This window comes from Prionailurus viverrinus, chromosome A3 (genome assembly GCF_022837055.1).
Source record: "Prionailurus viverrinus isolate Anna chromosome A3, UM_Priviv_1.0, whole genome shotgun sequence".
In the NCBI taxonomy this organism is placed as follows: domain Eukaryota; kingdom Metazoa; phylum Chordata; class Mammalia; order Carnivora; family Felidae; genus Prionailurus; species Prionailurus viverrinus.
In genome coordinates, this window is record NC_062563.1 from 5785685 (window position 1) to 5803555 (window position 17871).

At 41.8% G+C, this 17871-nt stretch overlaps 1 protein-coding gene across 2 annotated transcripts; it reads right to left on the reverse strand.

Annotated features, from left to right (window-relative positions):
- Positions 1-4648: 4648 nt before the first annotated feature.
- On the reverse strand, positions 4649-17818 carry SPO11 (SPO11 initiator of meiotic double stranded breaks). Of its 2 annotated transcripts, none has more exons than XM_047851135.1 (13): positions 17589-17818; positions 15310-15423; positions 13943-14031; positions 13454-13520; positions 13123-13231; positions 12483-12569; positions 11739-11775; positions 11299-11396; positions 9758-9857; positions 9406-9443; positions 8392-8468; positions 5823-5934; positions 4649-5321 (listed from the first exon to the last, which is right to left on the reverse strand). In XM_047851135.1, exons 1-13 carry the CDS (start codon positions 17717-17719, stop codon positions 5202-5204), a joined length of 1179 nt encoding a protein of 392 aa, XP_047707091.1. In that variant the 5' UTR covers positions 17720-17818; the 3' UTR covers positions 4649-5201. The 2 variants fall into 2 exon arrangements, with proteins under 2 accessions (XP_047707091.1, XP_047707090.1); XM_047851134.1 differs by having other exon boundaries at positions 11299-11408; positions 17589-17817.
- Positions 17819-17871: the final 53 nt, after the last annotated feature.

Sequence of the window (17871 nt, forward strand, 5' to 3'; positions counted from 1 at the left end):
CGGAAGGCAGCGAAGAAAGAAAAAGCCTTCCCCCTCTCGCGAGACGATGACGCATGCGCAGAAGCGTTATTGACGCCGAGCAGCAGTCCCCGTGCCAGCAATTTGCGGATTGGGCGTAAGTTGGTGTGGCCCGCCTGCAAGTTGCCAAGCAACTGTTTTAATAAATTCGCCGCTGCCGCTCCCGCCCACGGAGGATAGTTAGTATTTTCTCTCGAGAATTAAATGTCTAGCAGAATTCTGATTGCCGCCAATTCAAGTCCAAGGCCATCCTCGGAGAAGCTGATGGAATGCTGCCTCGGGCTGCGGTGAAGTCCGCCAGCCTGGGGCCCTGCCCTGGCCTCCTGTCTGCCGTCCGGGGCTCTTGGGGCCTCAGTTTCCTTTTGTAAAATTGGCATCATGATGCCTGACTTCAGGAAAGTTCTTAATTGGGATCGAGTGAAGTAACACACATGAAAGACTTTTGAGAAGTGTAAGATTCCATAAGAATGCTAAGGGGTTGTTAGGACACACACATGGACGCGTGCCAACTCCAAAGATTTCAGCTGGTGGCTGAATTTCTGAAGGAAAAGAAGAGAGAGGGATCTCCTGACTCTGTGGGACATACACTGAACCTTCTCCTTTGCTATTCAGTGTGGTCTGCGAACCAGGAGCCTTAATATCTGCAGGGGACTTTCAGACCCACAAGACCTTTTTATAAAATGCAGATTAAGAAGGTCCAGGGGGTGCTGAGCAAATTCCCAGCTGAGCTGGCCGCACCGAGTCTAGATGAGGTATTTGGAGTCATTTGAAGTACCTTTTGTAAAGTTGTGCTGCCTGGGCCTCCCTCTCAGATTTCTGATTTAGTTGATCTGTGGTGGCACAGGGGGTTAATAGTTTTTATAAGCTCCCCAACTGATCCTAAGGAGCAGGCAAGATTGAGAACCTCTAGTCTAGATCGTGATAATAATGAGAGCTGTTTATCTCCTGTAATTTCCAGAGCAGCCCTATAAAGTAAGTACTGTAATCCCATTTTATAGAAAGGAAAGTGAGGCTGAGCGAAGCAACCTCCTTGTCAAGACATCATACAGCCGTTAAGCAGCAGAGCCAGTGAAGCCTGTCTGGTACCGAAGTCCCCCAGCATAATCTTGGAATCATCTCTGACAAGTACTCCCTCCTCAAGGACACCTCTCCTCATTCTTTCCCAAATGGATCATCTCATACCATCGCTTCTTGAAGACTGCTTCTCATATTCTGCCTCATAAAACAGCAGGCATTTGCCTCGTCTTGCTTGCTAGACTTTAAACTGTGTCTTACTCCCGTGCGTATCCTTTGCAGCACCAAGCTCTCAGTGTCTTACACACAGCTGGCGTGAAATCAGCGTTTGTTGAATTATATTTCCCACACCTGAGGAATACTCCAGAAACCTCTATCATGATACAGAGTCTTGCACAATCCTGGTGCTTCATCATATTTTTAAAACGATCTTTCTGCTGTTTCGGGGGAACTAATTGACAAGCTGCTTTTGCATCGACCCCCCGGGGAAGAATAAAAGCATGTGCACGCAAATGTAGCAACAGCGAACATTCCTTGACTTTTCTAAAGTGTCATTCCAACAGTTTACGGGAATTATCTCATTTAGTCCTCACAATGAGACTACGGGGATATTATTCTTGTTATCTCCAATTCGCCGTTGACAAAACCAAGGCCAGCCACACAAGAAGCGAGTCGAAGGGGGAGCTGAGATGCAAGCCGCGTGCCCCCCAAATCCTACTCCACAGATGGCAGATGGCAGCAAATCACCGCCACTAGCAGTGGCATCTTTTCCACTGGCAACAAGAAGGGGGACCAAGACAATCGAAAAGCAGGGATAGAATTACCGAGCCATAAAGTATAGGCAAAACATCATTAAAAATAAAACAATTAAAATTAAATTTCAGCTACGGCTATCATTCACATTGGTAAACACTTGCGCTGTTATTACACAAGACAGGCTTTATGAAGGACCACACAGTTTAGATTACATTTCTAGGTGAATACAAACTAAACAGGCTTATACTTTTAGTATCAATTCCTTTTCATTTAAGGTGACCTTTAATTTTGAAATTTAATTACGAATTTTTTTTCATGTTTGTTTATTTTTGAGAGAGCGCGCGCACGCGCAGGCAGGAGAGGGGCAGAGAGAGAGGGAGACCCAGAATCCGAAGCGGGCTCCAGGCTCCGAACCGTCAGCACAGAGCCCGACGGGGGGCTCGAACTCAAGAACCACAAGATCCTGACCTGAGTCGAAGTTGGACGCTTGACCGGCTGAGCCACCCAGGCGCCCCTGATTACAAAGTTCTCATGTGTTGTTTAAGGTTTTGTAAACGGCTCGGTTGCCAAGAAGCACAAAGTGCAGCTTCACAAGGAATCGGAAGCATCCAGAGCTGATGACACAGAATGAATTTTTGTCAAGTAGTACTCAGTCTCACACAGGAATCTTCGTGGTTTCCTCAACTTCTTTTGTCGCTTCTCAGACTCTTCTGCTCCATTCCTTCAAACGCTGACTTGAAGATATTTTAAAGAAACATCCATCCAAGAGTGGAGGATCTGAGAGAACAGTAGAGTTTCTGCCAGCAGAGGACGCCCTTGGCTCGTGTTTACAGGATTGTTCCCCCCGGGGTAACAGATTTTACCGGTGCACAAAAGTCCAAACAGAAGTAATGTTTCTCGATACTTTACTACAAAAACATTCTGTTGCAAATATCTCTTAGTGCACATGTACACGTGGTTTAGCTTTGAGAGCAACCGTTCTTTTCGGCACCAATAAACAGGTGTCTACATCCAACAGTTCAACTGCGATGCTCTCATTAAAGGAAGGAAGTCATAGATGGAAATCCCAGAATGATTTTGCTTATTCTGCAGAAGCTGCAATATTCTCTCCTCCCATTTTCTTTTCCCAAATAACTGAAAATTATTTTAAGTAAATTTCCAATCATAAACTTGAAATGACTGTAATTGTCTAAACTGAATGTATCTGCAAGCCCCTTTCAAATTTATTTTCCAACTTTCTTAAAGTTTACTTATTTTGAGAGAGAGAGAGCACGCATGTGCATGTGCAGGGAAAGGGCAGAGGGAAAGGCAGAGAGAGAGAGAGAGAATCCCAAGCAGGCTCCGCACTGTCGGCGTGGAGCCCGACGTGGGGCTCCACCTCACAAACCGCAAGATCACGACCTGAGCCGACATCAAGAGTTGTCCACTTAATCGACTGAGCCACCCAGGCGCCCCTATTTTCAAACTTTAATTAGACTACTGTAGATGTTTCATTCCTTTCCATTTGATAGTCTATCCGAACGAATCCAGACATCGTGCAGCTTGACCATGTATTTCTAGGTTAGTAATGTTCTCCTTTACACGACGTGTCAAAGTTCAGCGATGTGAGATGTAAAGGAAGGAAGTAGGGTATAAATTCAAAGAAACATTTGTGATTTATAAAAATGTCTTTACAATTTGGTAGCCTCACAGAATATTCTCAAAATGAAATACCTGGTTCTGAGGCGACCAGGGAAAATCACATAATTTTTGACATTACAGGCTTGGCATCAGGAGGACCTGACTTGGCCCCCAGCCAACGAGAACTGTGGACCCTCTCCGAGCAGCGTGCACACTCGTGCTCCACACGTGGAGCCCTTCACATGTACTGGTGTCATGATGAGAGCAGGAGCCTCGGAGCCAGACTCTGGCGTTAGGTCCCAGCTCCGCTGCTTAGTAGTTGTGTGACTTTGGGAAAAGCTATTAGCATCTCTGTGCCTTTGTTCTCTTATCTGTAAAGTGGGGCTGATAAAAGTACCTAGCTCATAGAGTTTCTGTGAAGATGACGTTAATGTTCAAAAGCACCTAGAAAAATACCTGGTGCGTAAGTGCTATACAAGTACTTAATTTTCTTATTATATTACCTCATTTAATATGTACCAGAACCTCTTGAGTAGGGCCAGCTTCGTGGGTGTGCAGTCACGCGGGCCCCAAGGGCGCTTTAATTCCCTGCTGCTGCTAACTTTTGAATGAGGACCCTACAATTACATTTTGCCCTGGGCCCCACATATTCGGTAGCTGGTCCTACTCTTGAGGTAAACAGTGTCACTGTCCCCTCTCTGCCATGTCCTGGCTATGTGTCCCGGGAGAAGCAACATCCCCCGTGTTCTCACCTGTAAACTACAGATGTAATTAACTACAGACCTGACGGGGCTCTTGGAAGCCTTAAGTAAGATCACGTGTAAGCAGTGATCAGCACATGTAAGTTCTCAGAAATGGCATCCACTACTATCATCGATAAAACATCATCACTTGATAAAATCACCAACATTTCTGTTCTCCTACAAATCTATATTCTTGCTTATAATTACAAGCAGTTCTTCAATACAGGGAAAAGCTTGCTGAAAGTAGAGAATAAAGTCATAAAACCCAACTCTGGAAAAATTAAGATAGGGTTAGGAGGGGAGAAGATCAAATCTTTACTGTCACAGAAAGACCTTATTAAAATTCGAGGCTTCTGCAAATCTTGAACATGTTCTATGTTTCATAAACACGGACTAGAGGAGAAGTCAGGGGACTTGATTTGGGGTGAGAACGGATAAAGCCCTGGAGAAATTTTCAAACAAATTATTACTAATAAGAGGCATACTCAGAAACGAAATTAAGTGCTTCGGTTTGCATCAACCCAAATATTTATTCATAATAAATTTTACCACTTTCACAAGTGAATGAATGGGCTACAGCCCCTACACCAAGAAGGAAAAAGAAAAAACAAAACAAAAGAAAACAAAAAGCAGCTAAAAAGGAAATGCCGGATACTGTGATTCATTTGCAACCTCTCAAATCTAGGTTATTATTTGTTTTGATACTGAAAAGATACTTCGTGCCTTAACATTAGTCGTACTGTAGAAAGTAAATAAGGTATTTCTGTAGACCTTGGTGACATGTACACATTTTTTTTCAAGTAGAATTTAAAAGTCAAAATAACTTCTATTTCTTTTATAATTTACTTTAGAACATAAGATAGAACTCAATCTCTACAGAGAAGGCCAAAACAAAGACTTCTAGAGAAAACTGTTTTGACAAAAAATAGAACTAACGTAAAATTATTTTACCTCTACAGAGTTAAGAATATACATTCTTTCCACAACAGTATCTACTACTGAAAACTAATGAAAAGCCTCTTGGAATCACAAGGTATATTCTGATACGTTTTATATCCATCCTCCAAATTTTAATTTGTTAGGTAAGTACACTCTGGAAAGGTAATCTGATGAAAGGAAGGTCAAAGCTTGAATTTCTGCCTTCATTTTAGAGTCCGCCATTATTTCCATCTGCCAATAAAAGTAAAGTACAGCCGTAACAGGGTCCCGTGTGACACTTCCGTTGACTCAAACTAGTAAGTCTAGACTTGTTTTATTCTCCAAAACCGTGGGCAATAGCTTTCGAATCAGCCAGGATATTCCAGAGCTGTCACAGCAAAAAATGTCAGAAGAATACCCAGTATGGCTGTGTGTGATAACTAGGAATGGTCTGGGGTCTTTGTGATTTCTTTCTCTTCTTCCCCCACATCCCCATAAGCTATGGTAAAGCCATAGACAATGGGTATATAACTATGATGAGGATAAATAGATCAGCTCCATCCAGCTGATCTTATCTATTGGCATTCCTAATTCAGTGTTTCAACAACCATTTACCGCCACACAACACCTATGCTAGTTGTTGGTAATATAAAATTTCAAGGAGGATATTTTCAACATATTATGTGAATAGCCACTATGGAAGTTAAAGGCAATAAAACATACAACACTTGAACTTTAGGAAAAAAAACCTACTTCTTTTCTCCAAAATGGTTGGCAAGTAACATAAGGTCTTTTCAAGACACTGTCCAGTTTCATCTGGTCCCGTTTTGTCAGTGGAATTAAAGTATCTCTAGGTATATTTAATCTGGAAAAATATATGAAAAAAAAATCAGCAAAAACAAAGTGTTCCTATAACTTGAAGAACACATATTTGTTTGTATTTATTATACTATTTCAAGAAACTCTAAAATAACAGATAAGCAAGTTATTTTAAATTCAGAATTTGGGGGATCTGGCACGTCCTAGACCAGCAAGTATTCGGGTTCACAACGGAAGTCTGCTCTAAATTGTTTTTCTTCACATCACACTCACACGACAGTGAGAAGAAGAACACAGACACTGGTTACAGACCCTAATGCCAACAGCGCTCACATCAAGCGTGTGGACACCAGTGTGGCTCCCAGAGCACTATGGCCTTGAAGCAGTGAGCTATTTATTTATTAAAAAAAATTTTTTTTTCAACGTTTATTTATTTTTGGGACAGAGAGAGACAGAGCATGAACGGGGGAGGGGCAGAGAGAGAGGGAGACACAGAATCGGAAACAGGCTCCAGGCTCTGAGCCATCAGCCCAGAGCCTGACGCGGGGCTCGAACTCATAGACCGCGAGATCGTGACCTGGCTGAAGTCAGACGCTTAACCGACTGTGCCACCCAGGCGCCCCGAAGCAGTGAGCTATTTAATGTGTGTGGCCAGCAGCAAGATTCACTGTGGGATCTTAGGCTCCACTGAGCGCTTCATTCTTTGCCATTCATCGAGAATTTTCCGGGCCAAGGAAGTTAGTCTATCACTCACTTCTTTTCACGTGTGTGCACACACACACGCGCGCGCATATCTAGTTTTAAATTTTCGAGAAGTAGGTTATAATTTTTTTTCTCGGTGTGTGTTTTAAAAATAGAACATGAGGAGTCCAGGATTTATGGTATAGACTAACTTTTGAAGTGACAAATCCTGGATTTCCCAGAAGAGCTCCAGTTTCAAACAGTCGTTTTCAATGTCCCCACAATTATGATCATTTGCCAGTGGCAGCTCCCGGATAGGGTGACAATTTGATTAGAAAGGGGGGCCTACAGGATTTCCCATGAAGCTGTTTACATAGCTATCACATTTTTCCCCTTACTTCGTTGTACATTTATTTGGAGCGGCTTTGAGGGCACTGATGGAATTTAGGAGACGCAGCTACGGTTTCTGCAAGGCCCTTCACCTTAGTAATTATCAGATCATTTGTCCCGAATTCGTTCAGAAGGCTTTTCATACAGGCAGATCACCCCGAAGGGATTTTGACCATATACGTACACCAAACTGAACAAAACTTTGAGTCACTGGAGCGTAACTATTCAAAAATCAAAAACTGAATGTTTTATGCCCTCATTTTTGAAGAAGTGGCAATCACCCAAAACCTGTTCGTGTTCCAAACTTAGGAAATAAGGAGCAGTTACCAAGGTTTGCTCACTGCTTAAAGAAATCCGATAAACATGTTCTCAAGTTCATTCATGCCGGCCAATTAAAACAATAAAATATTTTTAAATATCACATCAAGCAGAGATGAATAAAAGTGATGATGTCCTATGCTGAGGGACAGGCGGGCTCTTCCTCTCCAGGGAAAACAATTAACCTATCCAGAGGGCAGTCAACATCTTAAAAATGTGCATACCCTTTGACCCAGCAATTCTGGGAATTCAGCCTTCGGGAGTAAGGGACTAATTAAAGATGTGGGCAGAGATTCAGTTACAGCAGGGTCCATCAAAGCACTATTTATCAGATTATTTGGAAACCACCCAAATGTCTGACTATGAGGCACTGGCTGAATAAACACTGGTACATCCAGAATTGGAACTCAGTAACGGAGGACATTAAAATGAGGCCACGGAACTGTATTTATTGATACGGAAAAGTGATTTCATTGTGTTGTTGTGTGAAAAGAGCAGATTACAAAATAACAGATTACAAAATAATCATACCCATAACAAAATGGGTATGATCCCATTTTTGTCAAAAAGTGATGGCTATGTACAGAGAGCAATAATAACGTACAAGGGTGAATAATAACGTACAGATGAACGAACACCGTTCATCTGTAGGTGATTTTTATCTTGTTACATAATGACATTTTTCCTATAGTGAACATGTTATGTTCAACTCGCCAAAATTGAGGCTCCCAAACTTTCAGTAATCTTAAAATGAGATTTTCTTATGAAATTAAAAAATTTACATCCATGGTAAAATGGATTCAGGTGCAACCAATGATGTTGTCAATTATTACCATTTAACTACATGCGATGTCTTATACTTTGAGTATAAAAATGCCACAAAATCTCTTAACCATAAAGGTAAAACAAAAAATATGTTCCGAGAGTTCAATTAATCAAATTCATTGAAGTTTTAGAAATTGAGACAGACACGGTGACTTTAACTCCTGATTCTCTAACCCTGAGTCACAGCGAACAACATAAAGACGACACACGAAGAGCTTTTTAGGCTCGTTGTTACATATTACGATGAGTCATCATTTCAAACACCCTGATTTTACTAAAACCATCTAACCGTTTAATATCAGAAGGGAGGAGACCAAGCCATCTAATAGCTGGAACTGTGAGATTATGGGCTTCAAAAGACATCGCCTAAAATAAAGAACAAAAGTACATTGGGTGAGGCTAAAATGCAGAAAGCTAGCATAGTTGTTTGTGCAGCCTAATTTTTTACACATTAAGAAAGACGAGTACTAACGACTTCACATGCCCCGAGCCTATGGAACTAAGGAAATCACCAAGAGTTTTGCTAAACTGGGCTTTCAGTGAAGGTTTTAAAACTGCTCTAGTATTTCCACATTGGTTTTATATAAAGTGAAACCATAAATAACCTCTCTGACCTGCACTTGTTGTTGTTTGTGGTTCTATATTTTAACATCTTGCTTCACTATCCCTTTTATCTCAGTATGTAGGTCATATACGCCAGGGATACTCCACGTGCATACCAGTGGTTCCCAAACTTTATCATGCAACAGAATCACCTGGGGCCCAACCCTAGACATTCCAATTCAGGAGGCCTGGATGGGGACTGAGATACGCATTTCTAGCACGTTCCCCGGTAATGCTAACACTGCTTGTCTGGGACCGTACATTGAGAACCACTGATATATAGTAGCTGGGGACTCCGGGGGTGGAATTTGGGGATGTTTTCATTTTACCATCTGGTGGGAGTGAAGGGAATGGGCAACGTCAGAATTCAAGGCTGTATATAACTTCAGAGTTTATTTGGCAATGAGACGTTGTTGTTACGGTGAGGCCCCACAGTCACTAGAAGAGGCTGGGAGAGCGGAAGATAGTAATGCCTCTTGCCCACAGCTAATCCCATTCTGTCATCTGTGGTCACATTTGGCATGCCAGAAGCTGGAATCACAGCCACTGAAACCGAATGGCCTCAGACTAGGAGAGTAGCTCCCCTGTACATTTTGGGGGTCCTCAGCTAACAAGGGGTCAATCCGTGGATACAACAATCACTCTGATGACTATGAACTACCTCAACAGTAGGAGAGGAAAAATACTTCTCTCTACTCACCATAGATCCATACTTATAGATGCACATTATTTCTATGCCTGTTAAAAGAAAGTTACCTTTACAATTAGTTTCTTTGTATATTGCAGGTTAGATCATCATTAACGCTATATGTAACATCTGTAATTCTTATTTTCACAGATACTACCAATAAAAAACTTATGGTTTGGCTTCCTATGGCAAAAACAGCAAGAAATTGCCTCACGTGATTAGAGTCATTAATTTTACTCTAATAACCCTATTCTTTTACAATAACCTACGGAAGTGTTCTAAGAGCAGAAGAGCACAACTATGAATGTTGTAAACAGGATTTAGTTAAGACAACTGTTTCCAATCATCCCCAACGATAAGTCACCATGTGGGTCGGCGTCCACAAGGGTGAAAACAGGAATGTGAAACGTATCCCACAGCTTCTTGACTAAAAGTCTCGTGTTCAGATCAGGTACCCCCTTTCCCTAAAAGATTGAAATGACACAACTTTAGTTCCAGCAGAAGAAAATGACCAAATCTTTTCCTTATTTTATTAATAATTTAAAAGTTAAAAAGTTAGAGTACTTTAAATTTCAGGTGGAAGACTGGTGTAGACTGTGAAAAAAATGCAGTCTACACAACAGAGGGAAAAAGGCCCACGTACGTTCATAACTATGACTCTACTATCCCAGTCCTGGGAAATAATCCTAAGGCAACATTTCGGCAGAAACGGGAATAATAACAAGTCGGACACATATAAAGATGTTCACTGCGGTCTTATTCAAGATGACAAAAACTACCGCAAGTAGCCAAAACAGTTAACAACAGGGACACGGGGAGGCAGCGCTGCACACACCTCACGCTGCCTTAGTCCAGCAGGTGTCATGGATTACGCCAGTTTTGGGTTTTTTTTAAGTTGACTCACTTTTGAGAGAGAGACAGAGAAAGTGAGCAGGGGAGAGTGAGAGAGAGAGAGAGAGAGAGAGAGAGAGAGAGAAACAGAGAGAATCCCAAGCAGGCTCTGCAGTGTCAGCACAGAGCCCTACACAGGGCTCGAACCCATGAATCCCGAGATCATGACCTGAGCTGAACTCAAGAGTTGAACACTCAACTGGCTGAGCCACCCAGGGGGCCCTGATTATACCAGTTCATCAACTTCTCCCACACTACCCCCTAGCAGGAAGCTTACCCCCCTCTGCTAACTGATGCCTGTGGCCGCCTGTGTGTCATCTCAACGTATACTTCTGCGTTCTTGGCCGTTTGGGGCGCGTATATATATGTATGCATACGTATGTATATAGAATCAGGCTCCCTTTGATGGAATTAATGCAATTACATGATATGCAAACCCACGGGAGGCAGAACGGAGCAGCTCTTGTGCGTTCAGTCCTCTCCTCCCCGAAGCCCCAGTGTTACCACATCACAGTTGACGCCGGCGGTGGTAGGGGAATGGCGAGTAGGTGACTGAGAGCCTGTGTAAACTCACTGTGATGTTGGAAAATCACTGGTATTTAAGAACTGGGACCACCACCTTGATCTTAGTCAGATTTGAGGATGCTTAAAGAAACACACTGGGGTGCACCTGGGTGCCTCAGGTCCCCATCTCATGGTTGGTGCGTTCCAGCCCCACGTGGGGCTCTGGGCTGACAGCTCGGAGCCTGGAGCCTGCTTCGGAGTCTGTGTCTCCCTCTCTCTCTGCCCCTCCCCCGCTCACGCTCTGTCTCTCTCAGAAATAAACATTGAAAAAATCTTTTAAAAAATGAAAAAAAAAATAAACACCTTGGAAATTTTGACTCTACGACCATAAAAGATACACCATATTGCTGACAGAACGTTGAGCAAGCTGCACAGATGTTATAAACCCCTCTGGCCAATCCCCAAAGTAGCGTGCTAGCCTTGGAATTGAGGTCAAGGTAGGTAACATACCGTAACCATAATGCACGGAGACATCCTGTTGCAAAAGTTGTCATCCAGGAGTCGCTGAAAGGTCGCATCTTTTTCCACAATTAACAGAAATTTTGCATCTGTAATTATATCTGTGACATTAAGGCTGATAATTTGAAGGCAGGAGTATTGCAATTTAATCACCAACTTAATAATGATGCCACATAAATCCATTCAAAAGCAGCTACGGATATAGTATTTCCCTTTTTACCCTCAACTATATAGGCCTATTCACGTATTTAGATATCTGTCTCTCCTACTAGTTGGGGATCTCCTAAAAGAATCGTAAAGCAGAAACCATGTGTGTTCATCTTGACCACGATAGGGTCTAGCTTGATGGTTACACATTATGAAGGCTTGGTCTATGGAATGAATGAATGAATGCTCTATGAGCTTAACTAGTTTCCCCACTCAAAGGATACTTCGAATACCTTGAATATTAGATGGCACGGCAACAGCCTAAATAACAAAACAAGATAGCTTTTATTTTAAATAAAAAGCAAGTATAACCACATTCAAAAAATTTATCACAGAAGCCCTACATTTTCATTTTCCTCTGGATATACCAGGCATCAGAGGTTTACTCCTCAGAAAAGAAACAGCAGGAAACAGATACACTCCTCAGTAAGAAAACAGACAGGCCACTCAAACTACTTCCTTGCAGGTGAGAATCTCTTGGAAGCTTTGTGGAGATCTGGCTTAGGCAGCAGAAAGGGATGAAATTTAAGGCCTCCTTCTCTTAGAGCGCATGAGTGTCGTCTTGTGTGTTTCTAGACTGCTGTGCACGCTAGTGCTGTGGGCTTTCTAGGTGCCCAAGCCTAACAAATAGTTTAGCATTAAAGGTATCAATTTCAGAACCAGAAAACTGTGTAAAGATTACATAAAGAATCATGCTAAGATAGCCAAGCTACGTTCTACCTGAAAACAAAGGTACAGTTTTTTTTTTGAAGGAAAGCGTATCTTTGTTTATTTCACTATGACATTGGACAATTGGCGTATTCTGAAACTGTAATGTGCAGGCCCAGAAAGCATATGCCTACTCACCATTCAGTTTTATTTGAAAATCTTAAACTCCAAACTACATAAGAAAGCAGGAAATAAAGCACATTTCAAAAACAAAGGATCTGCAAGGGAGTTAAAGCATGTGAAAACATCAATATGCTTACTGTTGTACCACAGGTACAGTGCACTTTGGTTCCGTCTTCCTCGATATACCTTAAGTTGCCAGCAATTAAACCTTTTGACGTGGATGACTGAAAAAATAATAGCCATACTTGAACACTTTTTCACTAACATATTTTATACTGCTAAGTCAATCCTCACGCTCACCCACCTGACTACATGTGTTTTAGCTCTGACTGGAATTTAAGACGTGAAGGAGAAAATACATAAGGTGCTTAGGCATAAAAAATATTTAGTAATTCACCTGTTTTGGTCCATTCATCCAAGGAAATATATTGAGAGTCGATCATTTAAATTCATAGTGAGAAAAATGTAGTACCAAATAATATCAGAAAAAGGCACAGATTACATTTATTTTTCTATTATAATTTTACACAAACTTTTATTTTTTTAAGTTTATTTACTTATTTTGAGAGGGGGAGGGACAGCGAGAGAGGGAGAGAGAGAATCCCAAACAGGTTCCATGCTGTCAGCACAGAGCCTGACATGGGGCTCGATCCCACAAACAGTGAGATCATGACCTGAGCTGATACCAAGAGCTGGACGCTTAACCAACTGAGCCACCCAGTGCCCCGCAAATCTTCTATTTAAAAAAAAAAAAGTTTTGTATTTAATGGTACTTACTATATGTAGACTCATCCTCGGCACTTTTAACATACAAGAAATGTCATTGATAATATTGTCCACGACCGTCTGGTTACCAAAAAGTTGGCTGTCAGTATAATAGATGTCTCTATGAAAATTAAATATATATTTTTAATTAGCCATGTTCTCTTTGCAGTATTGGAGTATTATTTGCAGGAAGCTTTAATTGGATGAAACACAACATATAAAGAAAGTAATTTTTTACCCACAGTAGACTGAGGCTCTTATGTACCATTTCAAAACATAATAGGAGTTAATCTAAACGAACTCTCACATTGTGTCTTAGCAATTTACCAAAACAAGTATTTACCTTTTGGTTGCGTGAGTGTTGCTCTGTACCAATTTATAAATTATGGACAATATTTTAAGAATGAGAGCTGCAAGATAAGATGCAACAAACAAGTTACTCATCATTTCTCTTATTAATTCAAAACATACTGCTATCAAAGATTTCAACTGCCCCCTGTCACTATCCATGACGTTAAAAAAACTGTCATTCCAAAATAGAAGTATTGAGTACAGAATAATAATTTCCTGAAGCATCAGATAAAATGAATTGCTCTCTGAACAGCAAAACCAAGAGAACGCTTTTTCACTGATTCATGTACCTTGTAAATCTATTTGGAAATTATAATCTATTTCCATGGTTATTGACTATTGACAATGCAAGCTTCGGTAACTACTTCAGGTGTAAGGGTGGTCTATGAAAGAACAACTAAAATTATTCAACTAGGAACAACTGAAACCCAGAAAACAACCAAACTTATTTATGACTAAAAGCTAAGAAAGATTAATTTACCAAAATTTTTAACTGATTTTGGTGAATCACTTTTGATTTTTCTCCTGGTACAATGAGGGACCATCTGAAGACCCACAGAATCTTCAAACCTGTCATTTTGTTGAAAGGTAATAAAATAAAAAAAAATAATAATTAACTTCTAATCACCAAACAATATACACTTAGTGTCCTCTTCCACACATAATCTAAATCTTTATTTCTTCTCAGCAGAAGCTTTAGGACAACTTCATTTATAACCTTAGATAATTCCAGGTGTTAATTAGGTAATTAGCTTTGCGACACACAGAGGTACTAAAATAAAGTGTTTAAAATACGTGAATTAAGTACCTTTAAGTATAATGTGTGTATTTCTTTCCTGGGAAGACATCAACTGTATGTAAACTATTTTCAAATATTTCACAATTTTGTTAGCATTTTTGCTTATTTTGCCCATTTAATAATTTTGCTCAATTTAACAAGTTTTGAAATATTGTATTCCTGATTTATCCCCAAAGTTACACTAAATGAAATGACAATTTGTGTTAGGTGGTTACACTGAACTGCCAGGCCTGTCCTAAAGGTGGCAGAAGGGTACCAGGCAAATAGGCCAGGTCTCCGCTGCTTCTGGACTCGATGAAACCTCTCTTGCAAAATGATGTAGAATGTGATTCAGAAGTTTACAGTTTGCATTAATTAATGACTGTAAACGAGCATTTAGTGAGTAAGGGGACCCCAAATTACTTTTATTCTGTTTCTGTAACCCTTATGAGAGCTACCACAGCTTTTTGCTATTTAGATTCTACAGGCTGAGCCCCTGAAAAAAAAAAAACAAGCTATGTGAGTAGGTCAGAAGGCTTTGACAAAATTGTTTGCTCATTTTAACCTCTCGGACACATGACTTAGCAGGAGGGAGATCAACCAGGAGGAAGAGCCTCTGAAGTGCGCTCTATGTTCCAGATACATTTATTTTCATTTCAGTATCAGGATCGGTTGTAGCTGCCCTGAGCAAGCAGTTCACTTTTACAGTATTTTTGCAGAATCCCCCTGGTGGTGTTTCCCCGCTTTGAGTGCTAGAAAAGCTTAGATCCAAGTTCGGAGCCTATTTTTAACAGGACTGTAAGACTTCATCATATGCGTTTTGACTTCTAGCCTCTTTTGGTGCTTCCTTCATGGTTCCTAGCATTGTTTCCCTTTGCCTTACCTTCCACATCTACTTCTGGTTTAAATGACCTGCCTACGACGTACGTGTTTTTGTAAGCACCCTTAAATCCTTCCAGGAAGGGTAAACGCGGTAAAAAGAATGAAATCGGACTAGAACTCTAACTCGAGTAAATTAAAATAATGACATAGATAACTGTATTTAAAAATTTAAAAGGCAACATGCCCACTTTATATTTTCCCAGCTCGATCTGTTGTCTATTGTGAACACGGGAGCTTTATTTCTTGCCAGGCTGGTGATGACGTCTTGAATAACACTTTCTATAGATGCAAGAACCTCAGAACTGAAACAAGAAACACATCATGATTCAATCTTAATTCTAAATTAGGCCTTTTACAACATGTACCATTCCCCCAGATCAACACTAAAGTAAGTTCTTGTCTCCTTGATTGGTTTTTCAGACTAGGTAATTTCCCCTCTATACCGCTCTCTCCCGCTTTTGACATCAGCATTGCATTAAAACAACTGTATGGGTAGCGGTTACTTACAGAGAAATTTCATTTGCTCGTAATTTTACTTCCCAAATAGTTACAACTGAACTAAAATCTCCCTTTTAGACAGCGTTAATGACTAGACAATAGAATTTATAAGTATATTTTACATCTCGTCATATTAACCTACTTAAATCCAAACTTGTTGGCTTGAAATACTGCTGATAACTGTTTTAATTAAAAATGATGGAATATTGGCTTTGAGTTGAATTTCTTCCCCCAAATATGCAATGCAAAAACATTCCAAAAGCAATATTTGTTGTAGCACATCGCCCTGATTGATCTCATGCCTTAAATCTGCCCTTTTGAATTTTAGTGATAGAAAGAGAAAAAAGTTTAATCACTACCATGAAAAGACTTGGCAAAACCATGACACCACTTTACAGCAAAATATTAAGACTTAGCCCAGTTTTCTGTGAGCTGACTTTTAATTTCACAAGCCATCAGCTTCAAAAAATGTCGTTCGGTTATAAATACCATTAGCGTGCTGCCTAAGAAGGGAGATCAAATTAAATGTAGAAAATGGGCAAAATGTAGAATGTTCTAGTTTCCACAGAAACTTCAGAGCTTGCTTTGAAAATGCACAAATCAGAAAGTAAGTTTCAAAAGAATCAGTATTTTCTAACATGGGGAGAGAAAAACGGACTCACATATCTCATTCATCTTTCCAGTTTGGGGAAAACAAAAAAAGTTGCAAGATTAACACTGTGACAACCCTGAAAATACAATTAGATTACTTTACATCGGAACCGTAATCACGGGACTTCCGTGCCCTCCTTCCCCTCACCCTCATCACTTCTCTCCCAAACTAGTTTCATAAAAATTGGTTTGCTCGTAGGTATTCCACTTTTGTTGTTGTTCACTTTGTTTTGTTCTGTTTTTCTTTTGGTAGTCGGTTTAGTCTTAAAAATACGCCGGTAATTTGTTTAGGCTGAAAAACTTTGCGGAGGGGGGCCCGGACGGCTCAGTGGGTTAAGACTCTGACTCTTGATTTCGGCTGGGGTGGTAACCTCAGGCTTCATGGGATCTACCCGTGCGGTGGGATCTGCGTTGCCAGCGTCGAGCCTGCTCGGGACTCTCTCTCCCTCTCTCTCTGCCCCTCCCCCTCCTCTCAAAACACGTAAACATCGAAAAACAAAAACAAAACAAACTTTGCCAATAAACCAGAAAAGCCGACCTAGGAAAAGAACAACAGAGCATTTTAGGCAAAAACGATCCAGAACATAGTCTCTATAATTCATTCCAAGTTGAGTAGCTGGAGACGCTCCGTAATGACTTCATCAACACCTCACTCTAACCAACTAAGCCAAGCCGCCAACTGCTTTGATTTTCATTGAGGCGCGAACATCCCCTCCACTTCCAAGTTAAGTAAATCCTTGTCGTAGCGTAAACACCTTCTCCTTCACTTTGCTAAAACCCCCTAATTGAGCGGCAACTCCCAACACTCACGTTCCCTTTCTCTTCCCCACCCCCACCTCCACCCCCACAATCCTGAAAGCTTTTTAGGTTAAAATGCTCTCCAAAAAAAAAAAAAAATGTTTTTTTTTTTCTAACAAAGACAAAGCCAAAGTTTAGGTCAGCCTAAACTCCTCGACTGCAGAGAATCTTAGGAAACCCGCGAGCCTAGCTGTGGGGACGCTCCTGGAACATTCTAGATGGCGAACATTCTAGAAAACAAGGGGGGAGGGGCTCTGTCACGAGGCTTTTTGAGTTCAAAATGAGAGCTGAGAGCGGAGGAGATGGAGCGCTGCCGAAGGACTTCTGTCAGGGTTCACGGGTGGCCTGTGAAGGAGGTCGTCCTGCGGCCTCAACACCTCAGCATCTCAAGGGAGAAGGGAAGGGGCACCAGCCACGTCCCTCCGGAGCGCCTCACGCCCCCACCCCGGGGCGAGTGGGGACCCCCGGGGACCCCGCTGCTAACCGCCCGGCCTGCGCGCCCCGCAAGGAGCCCCTCTACCTCGAGGCCAGGCGCGTCCCCCCGTCCGCGGGCTCCCCACCGCCTCTCCTCAGGGCGGCCAGCAGCGAAGCCCTGTGTTGGTCCAAAACCTCGAAGAACGAGGCCTCAGGCCCCACCGGCGCAAAGGCCATGGCGGCCGACAGCGACAGGAAGCGCCAAGCGCAGGAACCCCACCAGCGCCCGCGACGGCCCTCCCTGGTGCTTGCTGCGCATGCTCCCTGGCGGCGCGTGCCCTTGGTTGGCTTTCTGGCTGGGACTGCGCATGCGCACTGCCCGGGCAGGC

Excerpts from the sequence above, each read along its gene's own strand:
- SPO11 (XM_047851134.1), bottom strand. The coding sequence starts at position 17,719 with ATGGCCTTTGCGCCGGTGGGGCCTGAGGCCTCGTTCTTCGAGGTTTTG. Across the intron at positions 14,032-15,309 it reads TCGAGCTGGGAAAATATAAA|GTTTGAAGATTCTGTGGGTC; the intron begins GTGGGCATGTTG and ends ACAAAATGACAG. Across the intron at positions 9,444-9,757 it reads TGTGGACGCCGACCCACATG|GCATAGAAATAATGTGCATC; the intron begins GTGACTTATCGT and ends TTCTTTTAACAG.